Here is a 21,221-nt window from a genome sequence, read left to right as displayed (position 1 = left end):
TCAACCCTTAACAGATGTTTAAAAGGAGAAAAATGTTATGTGATAACATCTCATGTGCTGACTTTGTGGTGTGATGTTATGTTGTGACATGACAAATCAGTGTCACAGCATCATGATGTAATGTCGTGAGGTTGCTTTTTGCTTGTGAGGTATAGTTTTGACCAGGGCTGCCCAGAGGGGGATGGGGGGGGGGAAATGGGGCAATTTGCCCCAGGCCCCGGAGGGGGCCCCCGCAAGAATATAGTATTCTATGGTATTGCAACTTTTTTTAATCTGACCCCCCAAAATTGCTTTGCCCCAGGCCCCCTGAATCCTCTGGGCGGCCCTGGTTTTACAATGACAATCACCTCACATCGAAGAGCAAGGACTAGGGTTGCCAATTCTGATTGAAGCTATTCTGGAAGATATTTTTCCCCAACATGATGTAATGTCATTTTCTTAAATACCCGGTTAAAGTCTCCTGGATTGTCTTAAATAGTTGCAGGGATATCGATGCTGATTCTGGGAGACTCCAGGCAAATCCTAGAGGGTTGGCAACCCTAGCAATGATCCACCTGATAAAGGGGCTTCCCTAGGGCCTTCATGACAGGGAGGCATCGTCCCTTGTAGCACTAGGCCAGGATATGATACCACATCACATGATGAGAAGGCATGATGGAAAAGGCTCCCCTCATAGTAGATGTGTGTATGCCAGTGTGTTGGCCTCATGCTGAGATTAGGGTTGCCAAGCCTCCAGGATTGGCCTGAAATCTCCAGGAATACAGCCAACCAAAATTGGCAACCCTAGCTGAGCTGTGGTGCCCGGACATGATGACTTTCTGTCTCACAAGGGCTGTGAGACGGTCCCATAGCAGGACTCCATGTCGCATTAGGACTGCCCAGATAAGGCCCTCTGGGTCAGACTCAGGTCCTCTGTGTTCATGAGGCGCCTGAGGCTAGTCCCCTGACTAGGTTAGTAGCACAAACATGGCGCCCCTCCTTGTCTGAGGTAAGGGAAGGGACACCGAGCGTATCCGAAGCCGTTGCTTTCGGAGGGGGGCGTCCGAGCAGTGCCGAAGGCGGCCGAAGCCAAGCCCGCCGTGAATCACGTGTTGCCGAACACTAACGAAGTTGCGGCTGCCCTCGGAGAGAGAACCCGAGGCTTTCCGATCGGTTCCGAAGCCGCGTCGCTGGCCGGGTGGAGGTAGTCGAGCGGTTCCGAAGGCGGGGCAGCGTGTGCCGAGCGCGGCGAGGCCGGATGTGAGCGGAGCGGGAGCTTCCTGTTTCCTCGCAGCGCTCTCCGCTCCCAGCCTTGGGTGGTGGCCGCTGCCTCTTCCCCGCTTCCAGGCGCTGAGGGCGGAGGCGGCCAGACGCCGGTGCGGACCCGCGCGCCCCTAACCTCACGGACCTTCCCAGCTAGGGAGCAGAGGAGCCGCAGAGACTCGGCCCCGGAGCAGCCCCGATGCAGGCCATCAAGTGTGTGGTGGTGGGAGACGGGTAAGTCCAGAGCGCTGCTTCTCCTTCTCCTTCTCCTTCCCCTTCCCCGGGTGGGACCTGACCACGCCCTCCTCTCCCGCTCCCCGTGTGGGGTGGCTGGGGCGGGCCCCTCTCTCCATCCGCTCCCCAGAGGTCCGTCCCTACCCGTCGGGTGGCCGGGGCTGGCCTCTCTTCACCGCCCCCGCTCCCTGGGGGTCCCCACCCGTGGGGTGGCCGGGGCGGGCCTCTCTTCACCCCCCCCCCCGCTCCCTGGGGGTCCCCACCCGTGGGGTGGCCGGCGCGGGCCTCTCTTCACCCCTCCGCTCCCTGGGGGCCTACTACTTTTTCCCCCTCCCCCGTCACAAGCTTTCCACACCCAGCCCCAGCCCAATTCCCAGGGCTCCCTGGTGGGAAGGGCTGCCTGTATAGGGTATTCTGAAGTAGGTGGTGTTGTAAATAACTGTGTAAGAAATTGGTGGATCCCCAAGCTAATGCTGGATGTCATTGATACAAAGCCTCCCCCCAAAAAAAATTGTGTAAGTGGGGTACTCTGTATGAGTGTTGGTAGTGGCAGGTTGTTTCAGGGTTGTGGGTACATGTTGAGAGATGTGTACTGGTGTAGAAGCAGAGCCACCAGGGGACGGGGTGGTGGTCCTTCTATTCCTGTTGGCAAATGGGAGTGTGGGAGATATGGGAACCTGGAACACCCTCATTTCCTAGCAATTCTGAAGCCGTCCCCATATCCCGTAAGGATGTTGGTGAATGGTGGGTGCCCTAGACCTCTGGGTTTATGTGGTGAATGGACAAGTATCCTAAAGTTGGATGATTGGGTGGTGACTTGATACATAGTATTCATGCTTACAAAAATAGGGACCTTCCCTATATGTTAGTGTATGCACTCCATTTTGATGCTGTCAAAGAGATGGCCACTTCCCCAAGTTATTGTAGGGCTATTCCCTTATTCCTGACTGCTTCTAAACCACAATTGGTTTAGCAATGAACACAACTGTTTTCCCTGCTCCCTAATTAGATTTGTCATGTATAGTTTAAACAGTTCTTTCCTACCTTAAAGTTATATGGTAAAGGTATTGTCAAAGTAACTGAATGTAGAACATATACTTTTATCTCTAACATCTCTTTAATAGGACTTAATTATAGTAATAATAAACACTGGTAGTTGTAGTTCATTGTTTTGATAGACCTATGCTTTTACAGCCAAAGATTAAAATGTAGATCAGCATTTCTCAAACTGGGGTCTGTGGGCCCTGCTGATCAAGTCCTCCTTCTCCCCCGATCTCCTGGAGGCTACTGAAGCCAAATTGGGAGATTTTAGGTGCTAAAAGTCTAGTGGCGCAGCAAGGCTAAGCCAGGCTCCCTACCTATTCTGGCCCCGTGCTGCTGCCAGAAGCAGCTGGCACATCTCTGTGGCCCCAGGGGCAGGGGAAGCGTAGGTCTTTGTGTACTCCCCAAGCACCAACTCAGCAGCTCCCATTGGCTGGGAACTGCGGCCAGTGGGAGTTTTGCAGGTGGTGCCTGTGGGCAGGAGCAGTGTGCGGAGGCCCCTTGGCCCACCTGAGTAGGAGCTGCTGTCAGATATGCTGGTCACTTTCAGGAGCTGCCCAAGATAAGTGCTGCCCAGCTGGAGCCCAGACCCCTTATCCCCTCCTGCAGCCTAACCTCCTGCTCCAGCCCAGAGCCCGCACGCAAACTCCCTCCCAGAGCCCTCTCCCCCTCCTGCACCCAAACCCCCTCCCAGAGCCAGCACCCTTTACCTGCTCCTGCACCCCTGCCCCAGCCTGATGAAAGTGAGTGAGGATGGGAGAGAGTGAGTGTCAGGGGGAGGGGAGATGGAATGAGCAAGAGGCAGGAAGGGGTGGAGCCTTGGGGGAAGAATTGAGTGGGGCAGGGCCTGGGGCTGAGCAGAGAGGCTTGAGGGTCCCCAAAATTTTTTAAATCAAAGAGGGGGTCCTCCGGTTGCTGAAGTTTGAGAACTACTGATTTAGATTATAAACTCAGAGTAGATTGTGATCTCTGCAGGGCAAGAACTGTATTTTACTATGTTTGTAGTTAGTAAGGTAGGGACCTGGTCCTAACTGGAGCCTGTATGTGCTATTGTGGTGCAAAAAATTATCAACCTGTCACTTATTCATTGTCTGTAAAGAACTGTGTACACCTGTGGTACTTTGCATGCCCTATTATTATAATAGAAATAACTTTGATATAATTTGTAATACGATTGAACCCGAGTTTATGCATAGTTATACCTTTGTAAAGAACATGTTGGAAGGTCTGTATTGTGTGTTTTAGTGCTGAATGATGTTGAATAGGCTTCATAATGGGAAGCTCTTCCCAGTGTCTTGGAAGCATTTTTTTTCTTACTAGATGTCAGAGCTGGATGGGATGGGAACGGAGTTACTGCAGATAATTCCTTCTTGGGTGCTGGCTAGTGAGTCTTGCCCACATGCTCAGGGTTTAGCTGATCGCCATATTTGGGGTCGGGAAGGAATTTTCCTCCAGGGCGGATTGGCAGGGGCCCTGGAGGTTTTTCGCCTTCCTCTGCAGCGTGGGGCATGGGTCGCTTGCTGGTGGATTCTCTGCAGTTTGAGGTCTTCAAACCAGTTTTGAGGATTTCAATAACTCAGTCCTGGATTAGGGGTTGTGGATGGGTAGGGTTCTGTGGCCTGCCTTGTGCAGGAGGTCAGACTAGATGATCATATTGGTCCCTTCTGACCTATGAGTCTATGAGCTCATAGAGCATCACAGGCCAGCTGGAGAGCAAGACTTGTTTTATGCAGTTTTTTTTTCATAGAAACAAAAATCCCAGTGTAGTCTAAGCATAATTGGACATCACAGCAACCCAGTGTAGCTAGACTGAGAAATGTAAGTACAGCTAGAAGAAATCACCATCAGCCCTATGTCACTTAGTGTGGTTTTCATCATGTTACTTGGGAATGATTAGTTTTCATTAACATTTAGACTGTTTAAAATAACTTCTAACAATGATATCTTGACGCATTTGGCAGACTATAGTGCTGTAATTCATTGGCACTGGTAGGAGTAACAGATCATTCTCTCACTTAATTTATTCTTTCATTAATTTAAGCTAACTTGGATTTTTAAATCAACATCTTAATTCTTTGTCTGAAATATTTTATTAAAATGAATATTTTGTCTGCGTTAGATGTTCTGAAAGAATTAAATCTACCTGGGTTCAAAAAAGAATAAGATAAATTCATGAAGGATTGGTTTGTCAGTAGCTGTTAGCCAAGATAGTCAGGGATGCAACCCATGCTCAGAGCTACCCTCAGCCTCTGACTGCAACAAAACAGGAGTGTATCTCTCCAGAATTGCTCTGTTCTGTGCTTTCTCTTTGACACTCTTGTCCTGGCTACTGTTGCAGACAGAATACTGGACTAGATGGACCATTGGTCTTACCAAGTATGGCAGCTCTTACGTTCTTAGCAATTTTTTTCCTATTAACTTTTAAAATTTGATGAATAAAGAGCAAACAAGTATAACAACTTATATACAAACTCTTCATGATGTGTTAATAATTTATAAGCTAATCGTAACAATACTTAAATTGTGATTGTGTGCAATATGAATGATTAATAAATAGGTCAATTGTACATATTACTCATTTTACGAACGGTTTCCATTTATAAAAATCTCACTAGCTTAACATAGCAAATTGTATTTAAACAAATTTTTGCCAGACCTAGTGTTGCTGATAATAAATTTAAATGCTATTTTCCATGTTTTGAAAAACACTTTAGAATGTCGAATAGAAGGAAACCACGTTGTGTATGGTGACTTATTCAACAAAAAGTATACAACATTTAAAAAAACCCAACAATGTGGTCCTATATAAGTATAATCTCACTGCAACCATTTTCAGAATTATTTTTCTTCTCTTTCTTGAAAACTAAAATGGTGTAATTTGCTTAAATTTTGTATATGCTTTTGAGTGAAGGGCTGACATATTCAATTTGTTTGCCTTTAATGCGTGTACCTCAGAAACTTTGCTGTCTCAATGGGATCTTGATCTGTGTGTTCCCATTTTGATAGCTCTTTAAGTCCATGATTGCATTTTTCCATATATAATTACCTAATTCTGTGGTTTGACGTTTAACTTGCTGCTTTTTTTTAAAGTACCAGCTTACCAGATGATCTAGAAGAAATATCTAAAAATGATTTTAAAATATATATGGAAGCCTTATAGTTTAATAATAATAATAAATGTTAATAGCAAATTGTATTTAAACCAATTTTTGCCAGACCTAGTGTTGCTGATGATGAATTTAAATGCTATTTTCCACGTTTTGAAAAACACCTTAGAATGTTGAATAGAAGGAAACCACGTTGTGTATGGTGGCTTTATTAAACTATATAACTGAGAACCTGATTTGCTTACGTATGCACATTAATTTGTGTATTCTTTGCCAAATTCTGCTATAAAAAACAAACCAGAATATATAAATGTACATGTGTCATTGCTACTACTAAATTTCAGCATTTATGGACTGTTTGTCTTTAGCATACCATATGTGTACCTGGTTATGTATGCCTTAGACTTCATGCCTGAACTGATATTTATTGGTCACACAGTTGGTTAGAAAAGCACAGCAGTTTCTACTTACATGATGTTTTTGGCCTTGTATCTATCTTTAACATGAATATTGTTTCGGAGTGATAGATGGCAACTGTTGCTTTCTGAATTATTTTATTATGCAGAGAAATAAGATTGTATGATGTGCAACACTTTTCTGCTACTTACTTCGATATTGATTATTTATGAGGAATTCTTATTGAAGATGAGAATTTGGTACAAAAGCAGTGACGCAAGTTATTTTTAGCAGAGTATTTTGGTTTCATTCAGGCTTGTTTAGATGCTTCAGTTAGGGAAGCAACTGGTTATTGTTATGGAATCTTGAGCGGTTTCATCTAATGAGAAGGGACAGTTCTGAAGTGGAAGCAAACTGATTACTAGGCACCACAGAAACAGCCAGACCTCTCATTGTATTGTAAGGGTTTTTGTCATCCTTAATATATACTTAGAACTGAAACAGTGAATCAGTGGCTTCCCTTTAGTGAATGCAATTGAAATTGCTTTCCTTAACACAAAGATTTTCACTGACTGGAAGTCAATATTTAGTATAAATCAAAGCTGTGATATGTTTGATTCAATTGTTAATGGTTAGCTTTTCTCTTATAAATTGTCTTCTGAGATTTATAACTTAGCTGTAAAAATTCTCCCAAATGGAAAGCAGAGTTTCATCCTGAAAATTACTAACCTTTAAATTTAGTAAAATATGAGGTAGGTTAGGCCACAAACTTATAGTTCTTGTTATATAATTAAAAAATAATGTTTTTCCTACTGAAGTGTTTAGGGCACTATACGTAAGAATAAACAATACTGTATTACTCTAAGACACAAGATTTAAAAAAACTAGTAGAAACGTAACTGTAAAAAAGTTCAGTGTTTTGCTTGGATTTAAATCAATATGGAGGCATTGTTCTAGTGCATAAAAGCCAATTGTAGCTTCATTGTCCAAGCTCAATGAAGTACAGAAAGTAAACAAAATAAATAGTGAGATGTAAACCTTTCAGTTGATCTAAGGTATCAAGAGAACAAAGAAAAATTTAAAAAATATTAACTTGGCAATATCCATTTAAAACAAAGATAGTTGGCTTGTTTTAGTTCAGTGCAAATACTTTAAGTTGTTTCCAGTAGTGAAGCATTCCTGTAATGTGATGGTTCTTTAATTTTCATTCTGCTGAATACTTCAGCCTTTCCCATAGCAGTCTGTCTGTCAACTTTGGGGCTACTAGAGAGGCTGCTGAGGGCTGGAATTTGGGGAGCTGCTGTTAAAACACACTTTTGAATTTAAAAATTAAAACTTTTGGTAGAATTCTGGTTTATCTAGAATAGTGCCTTTTGGGAAAGAAACTTAGGATTTAGTTCTCAGAACTGGTAGAATAAGATGTTGGATCATTTCAAAGAAAAGCTCCCATCACAGAGTCTCTAGGCTAGAGGTTGGCAACCTTTCAGCAGTGGTGTGCCGAATCTTCTTTATTCACTGTAATTTAAGGTTTCGCATGCCAGTAATACATTTTAACGTTTTTAGAAGGTCTCTTCCTATAAGTCTATAATATATAACTAATCTGTTGTATGTAAAGTAAATAAGGTTTTAAAAATGTTTAAGAAGCGTCATTTAAAATTAAAATAAAGTGCAGAGCTCCCCGGACCAGTGGCCAGGATCCAGGCAGTGTGAGTACCACTGGAAATCGGCTTGTGTGCCGCAGGTTGCCTACCTCTGCTCTAGGCTCTGAGTAGTGTTAAATCCACAAAAACTAAGTACACAGCTTTTTGACCAGTGTCAATGCTAGAAGAGTTTCATCTACTATTTAAATTATATGAATTCTGAGAGAAGAGATGGGCCTTACACTGTGTACTGAAGGTCTATACGCTGGTTCAGGTGGACCAAGAGGGGAAACAAATTCCACAGGGAAAAGCCTTTCCAGGAGGATTCTAACAATTCCTGGACATCTAAATTAAGTAAACTGTTAACCCAAGTGCCTCAGTTGGCTTCCATTGCCATGGTTGCAAACAAATGCCGTGTTCTCAACTTTAAAATTTCAGAATATCTCCAGTTGCCTGTGGAGATCCAGTGGTGTTAAAATTGGAGGGAATATTAATGTAGAGTGTCTGCCAGCATTTTTACCACAATGCAATCTAACCCTGCCCAAACCAAATCTAGTGTTGTGTAAGACTTCCCAAAACTTGCTAGTGTAGATATGGCCAAAGAGAGACTTTCTTGGGTTTCCAGGATCCAAACCATGTAAAGTTTTGTAGATCAGTCAACACCTTGAATTGAACCTGGAAGCAAACAGGGGTTCAGTGCAGTCTTGGGAAACTTGGGGTAATATGCTCTGTGGAACAGAGTGAAACCAGAATTATGCAGTCTCCTGTCTGCCTGTATTCTCTCAAATTAATTTAAAAACTTTCCATGATTTACAGACTATATTTTTTGTTACAACCTAATGTTACTAACTTCTGTTGATAGGATTGGAAGGCCATGATTAAATAGTTGCTAGAAATTTTGTTGACCATTTTCAGATTAGTCATTTTCCCCCAGTTAGTCATTCTATTAATACATCTAAATCTAAAGTTTCTGTGTATAGGGGATTGCCACTCACTATATGATTACAGCTCTTTCCTAGAAGAGCTGCCTTCATTAAGACTCTAAGCACTTTTCAAATGAAGTGTGTTAATACTGAAACAGAAAATGAGGAATAAATGTAATGTAGGCATTAAAGATTTATTTCTGACTTGGTAACCATACACATCTGATTCATAGGGCAGAGAGCCAGGAAACATAGAATGGAACAAGTCTGAAACACAGGGCTGTTGGACTTGTTTTTTCTTGTTGATTTAATGACTTAGCATGATTGTACGGCTTTGTAGCACCAGGCAGTTCTTTTAAGCTTGGAATGAAATCTTTCACCAATGCCTTCCTGGGATGCTCTGAATAACCTACAGCAGGCTCACCATTCCCACTGCACAGTGAGTTGGAAAGGAAGACCTGAGGGCGGAAGATTGCCCTTCATTCATTGTTGCGAATAATGAATGGAATAGTCTTAGTTTTCAATACCTATCAAACCAATTGTCTTAAATTTTATATTCAAATTGTTTATACTTATTGATGTCTTATGGGACCTATTGAGAATGGGGCATCAGGTGAAACATGTTCTGGAATCTTAAGAGATTATTGCCTCCAAGTCGAAGGAAGCCTCTCATAGAATGTGGGACGTGGTGCTCCAGAACTTCTAGGATTTAAAGCTTTGACTTATTTATAATCTGGACCTATTCTATTCCTATTCTGTGGCACCCTGAAAGGCCTGGGTCCATACATACTCTTTACAATTTCCTTCTTGGAAGTGTTAATATACTGGACTCAGACTCTTACAGGTATAGAAGTCTAAGAATACTCAATTGGTTTAATGATATTAAAACAAGACAATGGGCTCCTGTTTTCAGAGAATGCTAGTTTACTCCAAAACACCTGGAAATTCCCCGTATGTGTACAAAGGTTTATAATGTTTAGAATTTAGAGTGATGTTCATCTTAAAATCACTTTGCAAACATTATTCCTCACAGGGTGGTTGTGAGGAATAATGTTTGCAAAGTAATTATCCCTACTTCACAGGTTGGGAAAACTGCAAAAGGGTCTGTGATTTGCTCAAGGGCACTGCATTACAACTGGGATTAGAATTTGAGAGTCTCTGGCTCTAAGTCCTGAGCTCGACTGACTAGACTTTACTCCTCTTTCCTTTACATACACCTCATTGTTTCTCTGTTATATGCTGTGAATGCTAAACTTTTAGGACTGCCATGAAGGATGCAACTTTACTGCCTCTGTTTTTGTAATGATATACTGCAGCTGTTTCTGCTTCATTTCAATATGCCACTGAAGTGAATCCTTGAAGTAAGCATTTACTGGCTACCCAAGGATAATCCATCCCTGGTCCACTCTCATTAATTGCCAGATCCTGATGCAAATCCATTTCCCACATGTGTTCCTGATTGACAAATTGCTTGGCCACTTTTTTGCATACATCTTAAAGCCACCTGAAAGATACCTACTACAGTAAAATATGCAAAACTGAGGCTTACCAAGTACAGAATTTAATGCCATAAATTAGAGGTTTATTTGAGCACAAAACACATTGCAAATTTCAAGAGGAAATTGCAGCTAATACAACAGAAGAACAGTTGAAATTTACTTTCCTTACTGCTTCAAAATTAGTGTGAACAATTTATTTATATCATCGAATTATAAGAGTTTATATCAGAGTAATGAGAAAAAACTTTTTATTAGGTGAGACAAAAAGCTACAGCAGATTGAGCAATGTGCTATGCGTCAATGTGCCACTGAGGGCTAGTCTACAGTGGCAATGCTAAAGTGCTGCTGCGGCAGTGCTTTAACCTGGCTTGTATGGTCACGGCAGAGCGCTAGGAGAGAGGTCTCACATCACGAGGGGCACTGTCTACACTGGCGCTTTACAGTGCTGAAACTTGCTGGGCTTACCAAGGTGTGTGTTCACTCCCCGGAGCAAGAAAGTTGCAGTACTGTAAATTGCCAGTGTAGACAAGCCCTGAGTCAGAAGCAGTTAAAAATTACATATGGATCTGTGGGATAAATTCCCAGTCAGGCACTAGTATGGGCAGATCACAAAGGCCTCGTTGAAGATTCTAGTTTTCAGTCATTAAGAACAATTGAATGGCTTGTCAAGCAAACAAAGTATTGTTGAATTGATTAAGAAAGTGTCTTGGAGGAACCTGTTGCAGGCAGAGTTGTGATGTACACAGTAACTTCTAGCTCTGACAGAGCACAGGATCCACCTAACCTGCTTTCGTTGTTGAACCACTAGAGATGATTAGTAGCAATAGTAGGTGTTGACTGTTGCAAAGATTATCAAAATATTCAAACAAGGTCTCTTTACCCTTGGAAGGGAAAGAGGAAATCCACGTTAAAGTAACTAGATGCTTTCACAAACCAGACAAAATATGTAGTCGTCATGGTGATAGTAAATATGATAAAACTGCCACAGGTGTTAACCCATAACGTTTTAGAGCCAGAAAACCTATGTATATTAAGGCCCCTGACTAAAATCCTTTTGTAATACTTGCAGTAATATCTTTCCTCATGCAAAAGCTAAGGACATTTTTAGCGGTAGTATTGATTAGTTGCTAGGATTTCTTTGTGTAACAGCTGAGTACTAAGGTAAGACTTTACAGCAGATAACCTGCCTTTCATGAGTTTCTTACCCATATGAGGTGCACAAAGTATAAGAGTTGCATGAGTCACAGTAATGGAAGTACAGTAAGGATTAAAATGCTGCTCATGCATACATTTTGGACAATCAGTATTTGGCGATAAAACATCTGCCTGAAAATACTTTGCCCTTTGAATAGAAGTTCATCTGTTCAAGTGAGGAGTAAGCATCAGAAAGAACATAATCCCTTGATGATGATATCCTTTCTGCAGCAACTAATTGTGAAGTGATCCTCTGGAAAATGTTATAATATCAAATGATTATACTCTTCAAATGAGGAACAAGTATCAGGACCAGATGAACTCTTAAGCATTAGAAAGCTATTTTTAATGAAATTTCTCTCTCTCTCCTCTTTTTCAAAAAATTAAATTATATAGTCAAACCTTAATTATCCTAACCCTTGTTAATTGAACCTGTTACCAAAGATCAGCTGCCTGCCTTAATATTTGAGTTTAGTTAATGCTGGGGAGAAGGGAGCTGGCTATCAGGCTTTCAAAGAAACCCAGAGCATAAGCTTTCTCCCCAATTATCTGGATTTGTTGGTTTTTTTTGTGGAGAATCTTTGCGTAACCTGGATTCAATGTTAGGATAGAATCAGTTCTAAATGAGTTTTCCATGATATGTCTGTGGGTTTCTAAGGAAGTGATACTGCACCCAGGATCTCATTCTGCCATTTTGGCAAATGTTGGTGAGGACTGCTACTCCTGTTTCACCAACCCCAATAATATGGCATTTTGATAAGAAATTGGCAATAGTTTCTTAAAAGTTAACTGGTGTAAGGAAAATAAAGTTGAGTCTTATAAAAGGAATAACAAGTCAACTTTGGCCACGTCCAGACTACCCGCCGTATCGGCGGGTTAAAATCGATCCCCGAGCGCGCTTATATCGATTCCAGAACTTCATCAACCTGAACAGAGTTCCGGAATCGACAGGGAGAGCCGCGAACATCGATCCCACACGGTGTGGACGGGTGAGTAATCCGATCTTAGATATTCGATTTCAGCTACGTTATTCACGTAGCTGAAGTTGCGTATCTAAGATTGATTTCCCCCCCGTAGTGTGGACCAGCCCTTTGAGTTGTATGAAGGTTGAGGAGAGATATTCTCTTGTTTTATGAATTTCAGGAACTTTGTGCTAATGATGGCTATCACAGTACTGTTCAGGGAGTGAAATTGGTCAAATGATAGCAGAAATTGGTTTTCTGGCTAAGACATAATTTTTTTGTAGCTAAAATCCAAACAAAGTCTGGTAACTTTTTATTGCCCCTTCATATTTTAGGAGATCTTACATTATTTGGTTCTGTCTGCTACTGAGAAGCTTAAGTTTATGTTCTGACTGATGTTTTTACTATTGGAAAGTCACAGAACATTGAGCACTGACAATTCAAGTTTCAGCTTAATCTCACTTCAAATGGCAAAATTAAATGGTTTCTGTTGAAGGGTTGGTTGTTCTCCCTTGCATGTAAGAGAGATCACTTAACCATGAATACACTTTCTCTTTTACAGTGCTGTAGGTAAAACATGCCTACTCATCAGTTACACAACCAATGCATTTCCCGGAGAATACATACCCACTGTGTAAGTATATCAATAAAACCCTATGAACTAATTTATGTCAAAGTCTGTATACTAGCCACCGTTAGTGGTGGTGATTTTTAATTGTGTAAATCTGTTGAAAACATCACCTTTTAGTTTTCTCTTAATAAAAGCTTAACTCAGCATCTAGAATTATTTAAAAGTACTTCTGGCTTCTTGGGCTAACTTTTATATTTGGTGTCTATCATAGGTGGTGGTATCCATGTAGTATTTATTGTACATTTTTGGTCAGCTCACTTCCACTCTGCTCACTAATCAGTTTATACTGGGACTACATTTGATGGCGGAGATAGGTGGACTAGAGTTTGATTTTTTTCCATCTGTAATCTTTGTGACAAGGACTTTACAGAAGATCTCAGTCTTGGTAGTTTACTGTAAAAGATAAATTTATTGGCTTGCTATTATTCACAAGAAACACTTCAACTAATCTTTTTTTAAATTCTGTAGCTTTGACAACTACTCTGCTAATGTAATGGTTGATGGAAAACCAGTCAACCTGGGTTTGTGGGATACAGCTGGACAAGAGGACTATGACAGATTACGTCCGTTATCCTATCCACAAACAGTAAGACTTATATATACTATGAGATATTTGAAAGCACGCGTATAGCCTAAATAGTCCTATAAATGTTTGATTGCTTCTTTCGTGAATCATGCTAAGATTTTTAACACTTCTTCATATTAAGATATCAAATTTAATGGTAAAATTGAACTCTGGCAAGTTTAATCTGAATGCTGCAGCTGTAATATTTGGGTCTTCTATCTGTCTGCAATTGAAGAGATGTCGAAACCTTCACACACTTATTTTTCATACACTGAGGTATGCTGGCTTTATGTGCATTTGGAGACCCACAACTGACTAGAATATTTAATTGAAAAATAAATTTTGGTGAACTGAGTAATCTCAATAGCAAGTCTGTTGATTAAGGTTTGCATCCCGCCAAAAGCAAGATCTGGTTTTCGGGCATGCTGTTTGGCTCCAGTCTGACACTCATTGCTAAGCACTTGACGTCATTCAGCTTCTCATTTGATTTGGAAGATGGTATTAAATGGGAAAGAGCCGCACTCTCTTTTCTTGGGGTTGATATGGGGTATGTTAGAGTGCTTAAGTTATTTCAGGCCAGTAGTATTTGATACACTTATCATTTTGATTATAACATCAGGAGAAATGTATTTGTGGTTTCATTGCTTGCAACTGGTTAAATCCTGAATCTGCATAGACTGTGCCTTGTTCCTCCTCTATATGGACGATGAAGTAGTCTGCTCCGTTCTCTGAAGTGCAGCTGCCACCACAGCTCAGCTAATCTCTTTAGATACTAGTTTCCTGAAGCTATTTTCTGTCAAACTCAATGGTCTTGTTTTGAGCTAGACTTTATCTTATAGGACTGTCCGTCAGCTAGAAGAAAGTGGTAAACTACAGTTATTGCAGCTTTCTCATAGTAATTACTAGCCATTATAAATGGTCTGGAACTCTATTTCATGTTCTCTAATATTAAAATGGAAAACTACTTCATTTCTTATATAATTTCATTTCTCTGCTGAATAAGATGGATTTCACTCAGTGAAAGTTAACTTTAAGTTTTGTAGTTTATACGTTTTCATTCATATGCTGTGGTCACCAATCCTCACAATTAGGTTTTCTTCTCAACCATGAGATCAGAGACTGACACTACCCTGTCAATTATAGATGGTCCCTACAAAACTTTCAGTTATCTCTGCACTCTCTCGTATGCAGGAGCAGTAGTGGGATATTTAAAACAAAGGAAACTTCCAGGCATGTTTAGGAGACTCTCAGCACCTTAACATCTTTTTTTCTTCTAACACAGTGGTTCTCAACCAGGGGTATGCGTACCCCTCCAGGGTGTACATCAGCTCATCGAGATATTTGCCTAGTTTTACAACAGGCTACATAAAAAGCACTAGTGAAGTCAGTACAAACTAAAATTACATACAGCTAATGACTAATTTATACTGCTCACTGAAACGTAAATACAATATTTATATTCCAGTTGATTTATTTTATAACTGGTAAAAATGAGAAAGTAATCCATTTTTCATTAATTGGTATTTTTGTCTGATTTTGTAAACAAGTAGCTTTTAAGGGAGGTGAAACTTGGGGTAGAGAAGACAAATTGGACTCCTGAAAGGGGTACTGTAGTCTGGAAAGTTTGAGAACCCCTGCTCTAAAAAACATCACAGCATGGAGAATGGCTCATTGGGTACCCACCAAATGGTGACAAAAGGTAAACTTCAAAGTGCATTGAACGGTCGTGTTCCAAACCTATGTACGGGGGACAAAATGATTGTTTGTTCAACCTGCTGGACACTCAGACTGTTTAAACTTCTAGGGCTAATATTCAATCAACAGATCACTTACAGTAAATAAAAGAAATGAGAGTTGATAAAGACCTGGTGTTAGAGGTTGATATTTGTTCTGCACCCAAGTTGATGTGGTAGTAACTTCTTTCTCACGTGATGTTGCAATGTTCTGATACTAATTCACATTTTAAACTTCACTGCTTTAATGTATTCTGTTCTCACTGTATGGAAAATCTTTGAGGATTGGTAAACGTGACACACATGAATGAGAGGAAAAATTCTTACCTAATTTTTTTTTTTTTTTTTTTACTGTGTGACTCTTACCCACTCCAGTGTGGCTTAACTTTTATCTGGTTTAAAGAGATGAGCATGCTTAGCAGTGTTTGCTGTTCCTAGTCATCTTTGTCAATATAAGTAGCTAAATCTACAGCTTTGGAAGAAGTAGTTCTAGTGGGTTTTTCTAGATGTCTGGTGACTTCCAAGGGAGATCCCCTTTTGAGAAGGAAAGCTGTGTTGTCAGGATTGGTGAGAATAGTAATACTGAGAAGAAATGGTCAGGTAATAGCAAACTTTACATTAAAGTTACTCCTAAACTTCATTTGTCTCATACTGTTATTAGGTTGGAGGAACCAATGATAACAATTTAACTTCCAGTCTGAAAGATCAACCTATTGCCGTATGTAAAACTTTCAATAAGCTTAAGTTCCAAGTTCTGTTGCCTTGTTTTTCCTCACATTAATACAGTGATAAATTGGCCCCTATTTTACTAAACAATAGCTCTTCCCTTGTACTTAAAGTTTAACTCTTGGGACACTATTACTGCTTTATAGATCTGAGCACCCACTACTATCATACCTCTTTAAATCAATGCTTTTCTTAAGAGGAAAGTTTTTCTTGCATAACAAGCAGATAAAATGTGTTTTCCTCCTGTGTTTTGGATTAGATTTTTAATACAGAAGGGTAACCTGAAAGTTGCAAATAACCTATAGACCTTCCTATACACTCAAACATTTGATTACCTGACATTGTAAAGGAGAGAAGTGAACCTGCACAACATGCAGAACTAGAGATTGCCATAAACTTGCAGAATTGGAAAACTGAAGTAGTGGCCATAGTATCATCTTTCTTCTTCTGGTGTCATGGTTGGGGAAACTTGCTGGGGTAATGCATGAACGACTGGGTTGCAAGTGCTTAGCAGTGCAGATGTCAGAAGCAAACCTAACAGAGAGCCTTGAAATGCAGTACAATCAACTAACATTCTGAAATGCCTCTGATTCCTTAATAAACTTGTGTTTTTATTTGTATTTACTTCAGTGTGAAAAGTGGCTCAAGGGAAGCTTGAGCTTTGTGTAATACTTTGTTCAGGTGTCAGATTTATGTAGCAAGATTGCAGTGATCTTCAGATGACTAGATTTAGAAAATCTTCTAGTTAACCAAGTTTAAACACTTTGCTTCTAAATTATTTTGGGAATCAGGATATGAAGCTTATCAGCCTTTGACATTTATATTTTGGTGCATTTGCACATTAACCTTATTTTCCATCTCTTCTATCTTTCCCTGAATTATTTTGTTTTTTCACCCAATCTCTTCCTTGCAATAAAATTCACCTCTGCTCCCCTCAACTGAAAGGCAAGGGGATAACTTTTTTTAAAGGCCTCTCTTCTCTGGTCCAATCACCACGGAATGGAGTGGACTAGTAAGATCGATTTGCATACCAAATTTTTTTACATGCTCGATCCTAGCTGAGAGGGAGGAGGGAAATGCTAGTGTTTCACATTAACATTCTTTATAATAGATTCAGAACTCACACAGGATTCATTTAATCTGTGCACAACAGTAATGATCTGGAAATTGTTTACTGAATGCAAGAAAATGCTGCTTAGATGCTTTAAGGATATTTTACGTCGAAGTAGTCATTTAATGCTGGCCAGCTGACGTGATTTCTCAGAGCCATACTCCATGTTGCACCCATTCCCTCAGACCAGAAAATCTCCCTTGAAATGGTATGATTTGCTTTCAGAAGTAAGGGAGCAGTAACACTTTCTACTTACGCACACAACTAGCACAATAGATGTTTAAATCTTGAATCACTTGGCCTTTCATTGTGTCTAAGCTGAAAAGGAGACAGGAGACTGCAATTCTAGTGACTCTTCTCTTACTGTTACCCACAAAATTCTACTTCTCCTTCCATCAACATGTCATGGGCTCCTCCAAGGTTCTGCTATTTTTATCAGTGTCTGAATAGCTTAGCAAGAGTAGATGTGCTGGGAGTAAGATTCTGAAATGCTAACGTGTTGCTAGCACAACTATTCTAGCAGTTACTGACTAGATGCCTCAAGTAGCTGAATAGAAACCTATCTTATATTAAGAAGATACCATTTGTTCTCCAGTGGTTACTGTATTGGCCTAACTCAACATTTGTTTTGTAGGATGTCTTCTTAATTTGCTTTTCCCTTGTGAGTCCTGCATCTTTTGAAAATGTCCGTGCTAAGGTAAGTGTAGGCTAGCGTCCCCTTCTTTCCTTGGAGAGACTAATCACTGTACTGTTTCTTTGCTTTACAGTAGGAATTAAAGGAAAAACTAGGTCACATGTTCTATGAAATTCTTGTGGGAAGACATTAGTAATGTTGGAGTTTAGCAGCTGTTGTTTAAATTACATGATTGAATAATGTTTGCAGTGTTGTAGCCCTGTTGGTCCCAGGATATTAGAGAGACAAGATGGGTGAGGTAATATCTTTTATTGGACCAGCTTCTGTGGGTGAAGGAGACAAGCTTTTGAGCTGCATAGAGCTGTTCTTCAGGTCATAAACTTGCAGAGACCTGAAGAAGAGCTCTGTGCACTCAAAATCTTGTCTCCTTCACCCACAAAAGTTGGTCCAATAAAAGATATTACCTCATCCACCTTTTCTTTCTGTGACTGAACAATGCTACTTTGCCTGTAAAGGAGAAATCCAGAATTTTGCTGCTTTCAGCTATGTCAGTTGATTTATCTTAAAAGTTCTTGTTAGCAGTGCAGTGCACCTGCTACATTTCAAACTAGACTCTTTTTGCTTGATGTGTGATGGTAAGGAAAAAAGTAATTGACAAAACTGTTAGGAAAATGATAAAATGTAAGGCAGCAGTTAAATGGAATACACAATCTTATCAACCTACTTTAAGATGTCAGGTGGTATAGGGAGCTCTTAAAGGTACATTTGATAGCAAAGAATTTGAAAAAGTACGTAGGCAAAAGGAGCAAATTTTGGTGATGGTGGAAGACTTGATCTAGGCTCTGGACTTTGCCTGCTGAGTAACCAGAAAATTAGCTGGCATTCAGAAGCCTATTTTATTCCTGTCACATGTTTCCATTCGTAAATGCACTCACCCACCCCTCCATCTTGGTGATGTCCAGTATACCTATTCTGGGGTATCTGTGTCTGTAATTACACTCCTGAGCCCAGATGGACTTTAACTGAAATTTTTCTGGTAACTGTTGAATTGCCCCAAAAGTTTCCATACTCCTGTCAAACCCGTGAACAAAGGGCATTTCCACTGAGTATTTACTACTGTCTGGACCAGCTGGCCACATGTGACCCACTTAGCCCACAGCTGTGTGCTAAAGGCCACGGGTGTGCCTGGGGTTCCAGGTAATAAGTTGAGAATCACTGGTCTGGACAGAGTGACTGTCACCTGTCTTGTGATTAGAGAAGGAATATTTTTGGGGAACCTCACCTTTAATTTCTTTCTTTGCCCCACACTTCTACCTACCTTACCGGAATTTTGCAAGGCTTTAATGATTTGTAAAGTGCTCTGAGGGTCTTTGATGACAGTTGCTACACAAGTACATATTTGTATCCTTTTTTTGCAGTGGTATCCAGAGGTGCGACACCATTGCCCTAACACTCCCATCATTTTAGTGGGTACCAAACTTGATCTTAGAGATGATAAAGACACTATTGAAAAGCTGAAGGAGAAGAAATTGACTCCAATCACCTATCCACAGGGCCTTGCCATGGCAAAAGAGATTGGTATGATTTTTACTGAATTACATTGACTCTACCTGAAATTCATTGTATAGGAAACTGTTTAATTTTAAGAGGAGATACTGCTTTTAACTGACTGCCAAAAACAGAAACAAGGGTATCTTTGGCACAATGTAGAGAACTGTTTTGTAACTTCAAACCTTCTGGCTTTCTGCAGGTGCAGTGAAATACCTAGAATGCTCAGCACTTACACAGCGAGGCCTCAAGACAGTGTTTGATGAAGCTATTCGAGCAGTTCTCTGCCCCCCTCCTGTAAAGAAGAGGAAGAGAAAATGTCTGCTGCTGTAAACGTTGCCCTGCCCCACTCCGAAGCTTGTGTGCTTTGCTCAGAACCAGGGAGCATTCATATTCAATGCCAAGTTTTCTGTTATAAATTAGTTTTTCCATACAATTTTTGAGTCAATCAACAATTTCATGGTTTCATTTGTTTAAAGTATGAAAACTGCTTTTCAAATCCTACTAAAAGTGAAATCCTAAATAATGACAAACCTATGTAAAGCCTTATTTTTAAAGTCCTATTCCTGCTCAGATTAATCAAGTGTTGCCAAACTATCTGCTGAATTAAGTTGTGTTGTTGTGCTATGAACACTAAGCACTGAACTATTTTTAAGACTATTGTCTTTAAGAAAACTCTGTCTGTAGGAAATGCAAAACACTCTAGTTTTTCACAAATATGTAACAGTACGGTATCCTTAGGAAAATGTTGCAGTCTAATGTAAATGTTTTCTCAACTTGTGGCTGTTGCATAGCATTGCATATCAAACCTAAACAATTAAGATAACTGACTATATGACTGACCTGAGTCACAGTAAAAAATGCTTTATCACTGGTAAGGGCTCGGTTACGATCTAGTTCTTGTTGCTGTGATTTAAAAATAAATATTCTCACTGAAGTGTATGTACTCCTCTTGGCAGCATTGTATTGTGATGGGTAAGTGAAACACATCTGGTTTGATCAAGTGATATTGCCAGACAGTATTTTGACACTGTACGCACCAATTTACACTACATTGTCAACTGAGTGGTTAAGCTGAATAGATTTTTTTGTCACAGGTAAAATCAGTAACAGTAAAATTAACTTGTCACAAATACGCAGTAGGTGAAAAAGAGGTTGGTGTTTATCGGTAGGTTTTTAAATTTACTTTCAAGTAGGGCATTCATTTAATACAACTTTGAACTGGTCATTCCCACAGATGTTATATTTAGTAAATGCTTTTCTTGTAGAATTTCTTCTTATTGAGCATATAACTTGTATTTTAAAACCTTTCTGATATTAGCATTTGTGTTTTTTGTAGATGAGAAAATTTAAGCATATCCTTATTTTCCTGTTACTTCTGATCCAGTAAGTTACGTGCTTTCTGAGGCGTTTTCTTTAGTCTTCTAGTCATTAGATGTAAAAATCATGTGAAACAGTTTACAAGTTTTAGTAATTTTTATACTTTAGACCTTTGTAAGCTATGAACCTTCTCAAACATTACTTTGCCAGGTACCCCAACGCTAACATGACTAATGTTGACAATTGTCCTTTAGCTCACCTACATGTGCATCTCTTTGATTTATATGGTAATCGTAACTTGGGTCTGTGAGATTCTGTAACTTAGTGCTAACAATTCTGTACATCCTAAACTGGCAAGAATACAATGTTGAATTACACCCTTTCAACCACTAGAACAAAATTAAAAAATCAAGTCGCAAAATTGTGAAGTTTTTACATGGATCTTTTGCTAATGCAGTTAGTATGTTTTGCATGTATGACTTAATAAATTCTTGAATCACATCATTGGTAATGCTTGGGTTTTTTTGTCAAAATGGTCTTAAATCTTTTATTGCAGAAGTGTGTGTGCTTGCTATTTACAGCAGAATAGAACTGGCTGTCTTTCAGTAATATGTAAGTACATGCTCTTCAAAACACTTGAATTCCAGGTTGCTAGATGTCATGGGGTTAGGGATTAAAAAAACTAGTTCTCGAGTCACTAACCCAAGAACAGTGC

At 40.0% G+C, this 21,221-nt stretch overlaps 1 protein-coding gene across 1 annotated transcript; it reads left to right on the top strand.

Moving 5' to 3' along the window:
- Nucleotides 1-1,223: 1,223 nt before the first annotated feature.
- RAC1 (Rac family small GTPase 1) lies at nt 1,224-21,010 on the top strand. Its single transcript, XM_030578171.1, has 6 exons — nt 1,224-1,476; nt 12,801-12,872; nt 13,338-13,455; nt 17,639-17,701; nt 19,057-19,216; nt 19,389-21,010. Exons 1-6 carry the CDS (start codon nt 1,442-1,444, stop codon nt 19,517-19,519), a joined length of 579 nt encoding a protein of 192 aa, XP_030434031.1. The 5' UTR covers nt 1,224-1,441; the 3' UTR covers nt 19,520-21,010.
- The last annotated feature ends 211 nt before the right edge of the window (nt 21,011-21,221 follow it).

Source organism: Gopherus evgoodei, chromosome 10 (assembly GCF_007399415.2).
Source record: "Gopherus evgoodei ecotype Sinaloan lineage chromosome 10, rGopEvg1_v1.p, whole genome shotgun sequence".
Classification (NCBI taxonomy): domain Eukaryota; kingdom Metazoa; phylum Chordata; order Testudines; family Testudinidae; genus Gopherus; species Gopherus evgoodei.
The sequence above is the reverse complement of the archived record's forward strand: the minus strand, read 5'-3'. Positions and strand labels throughout refer to the sequence as shown.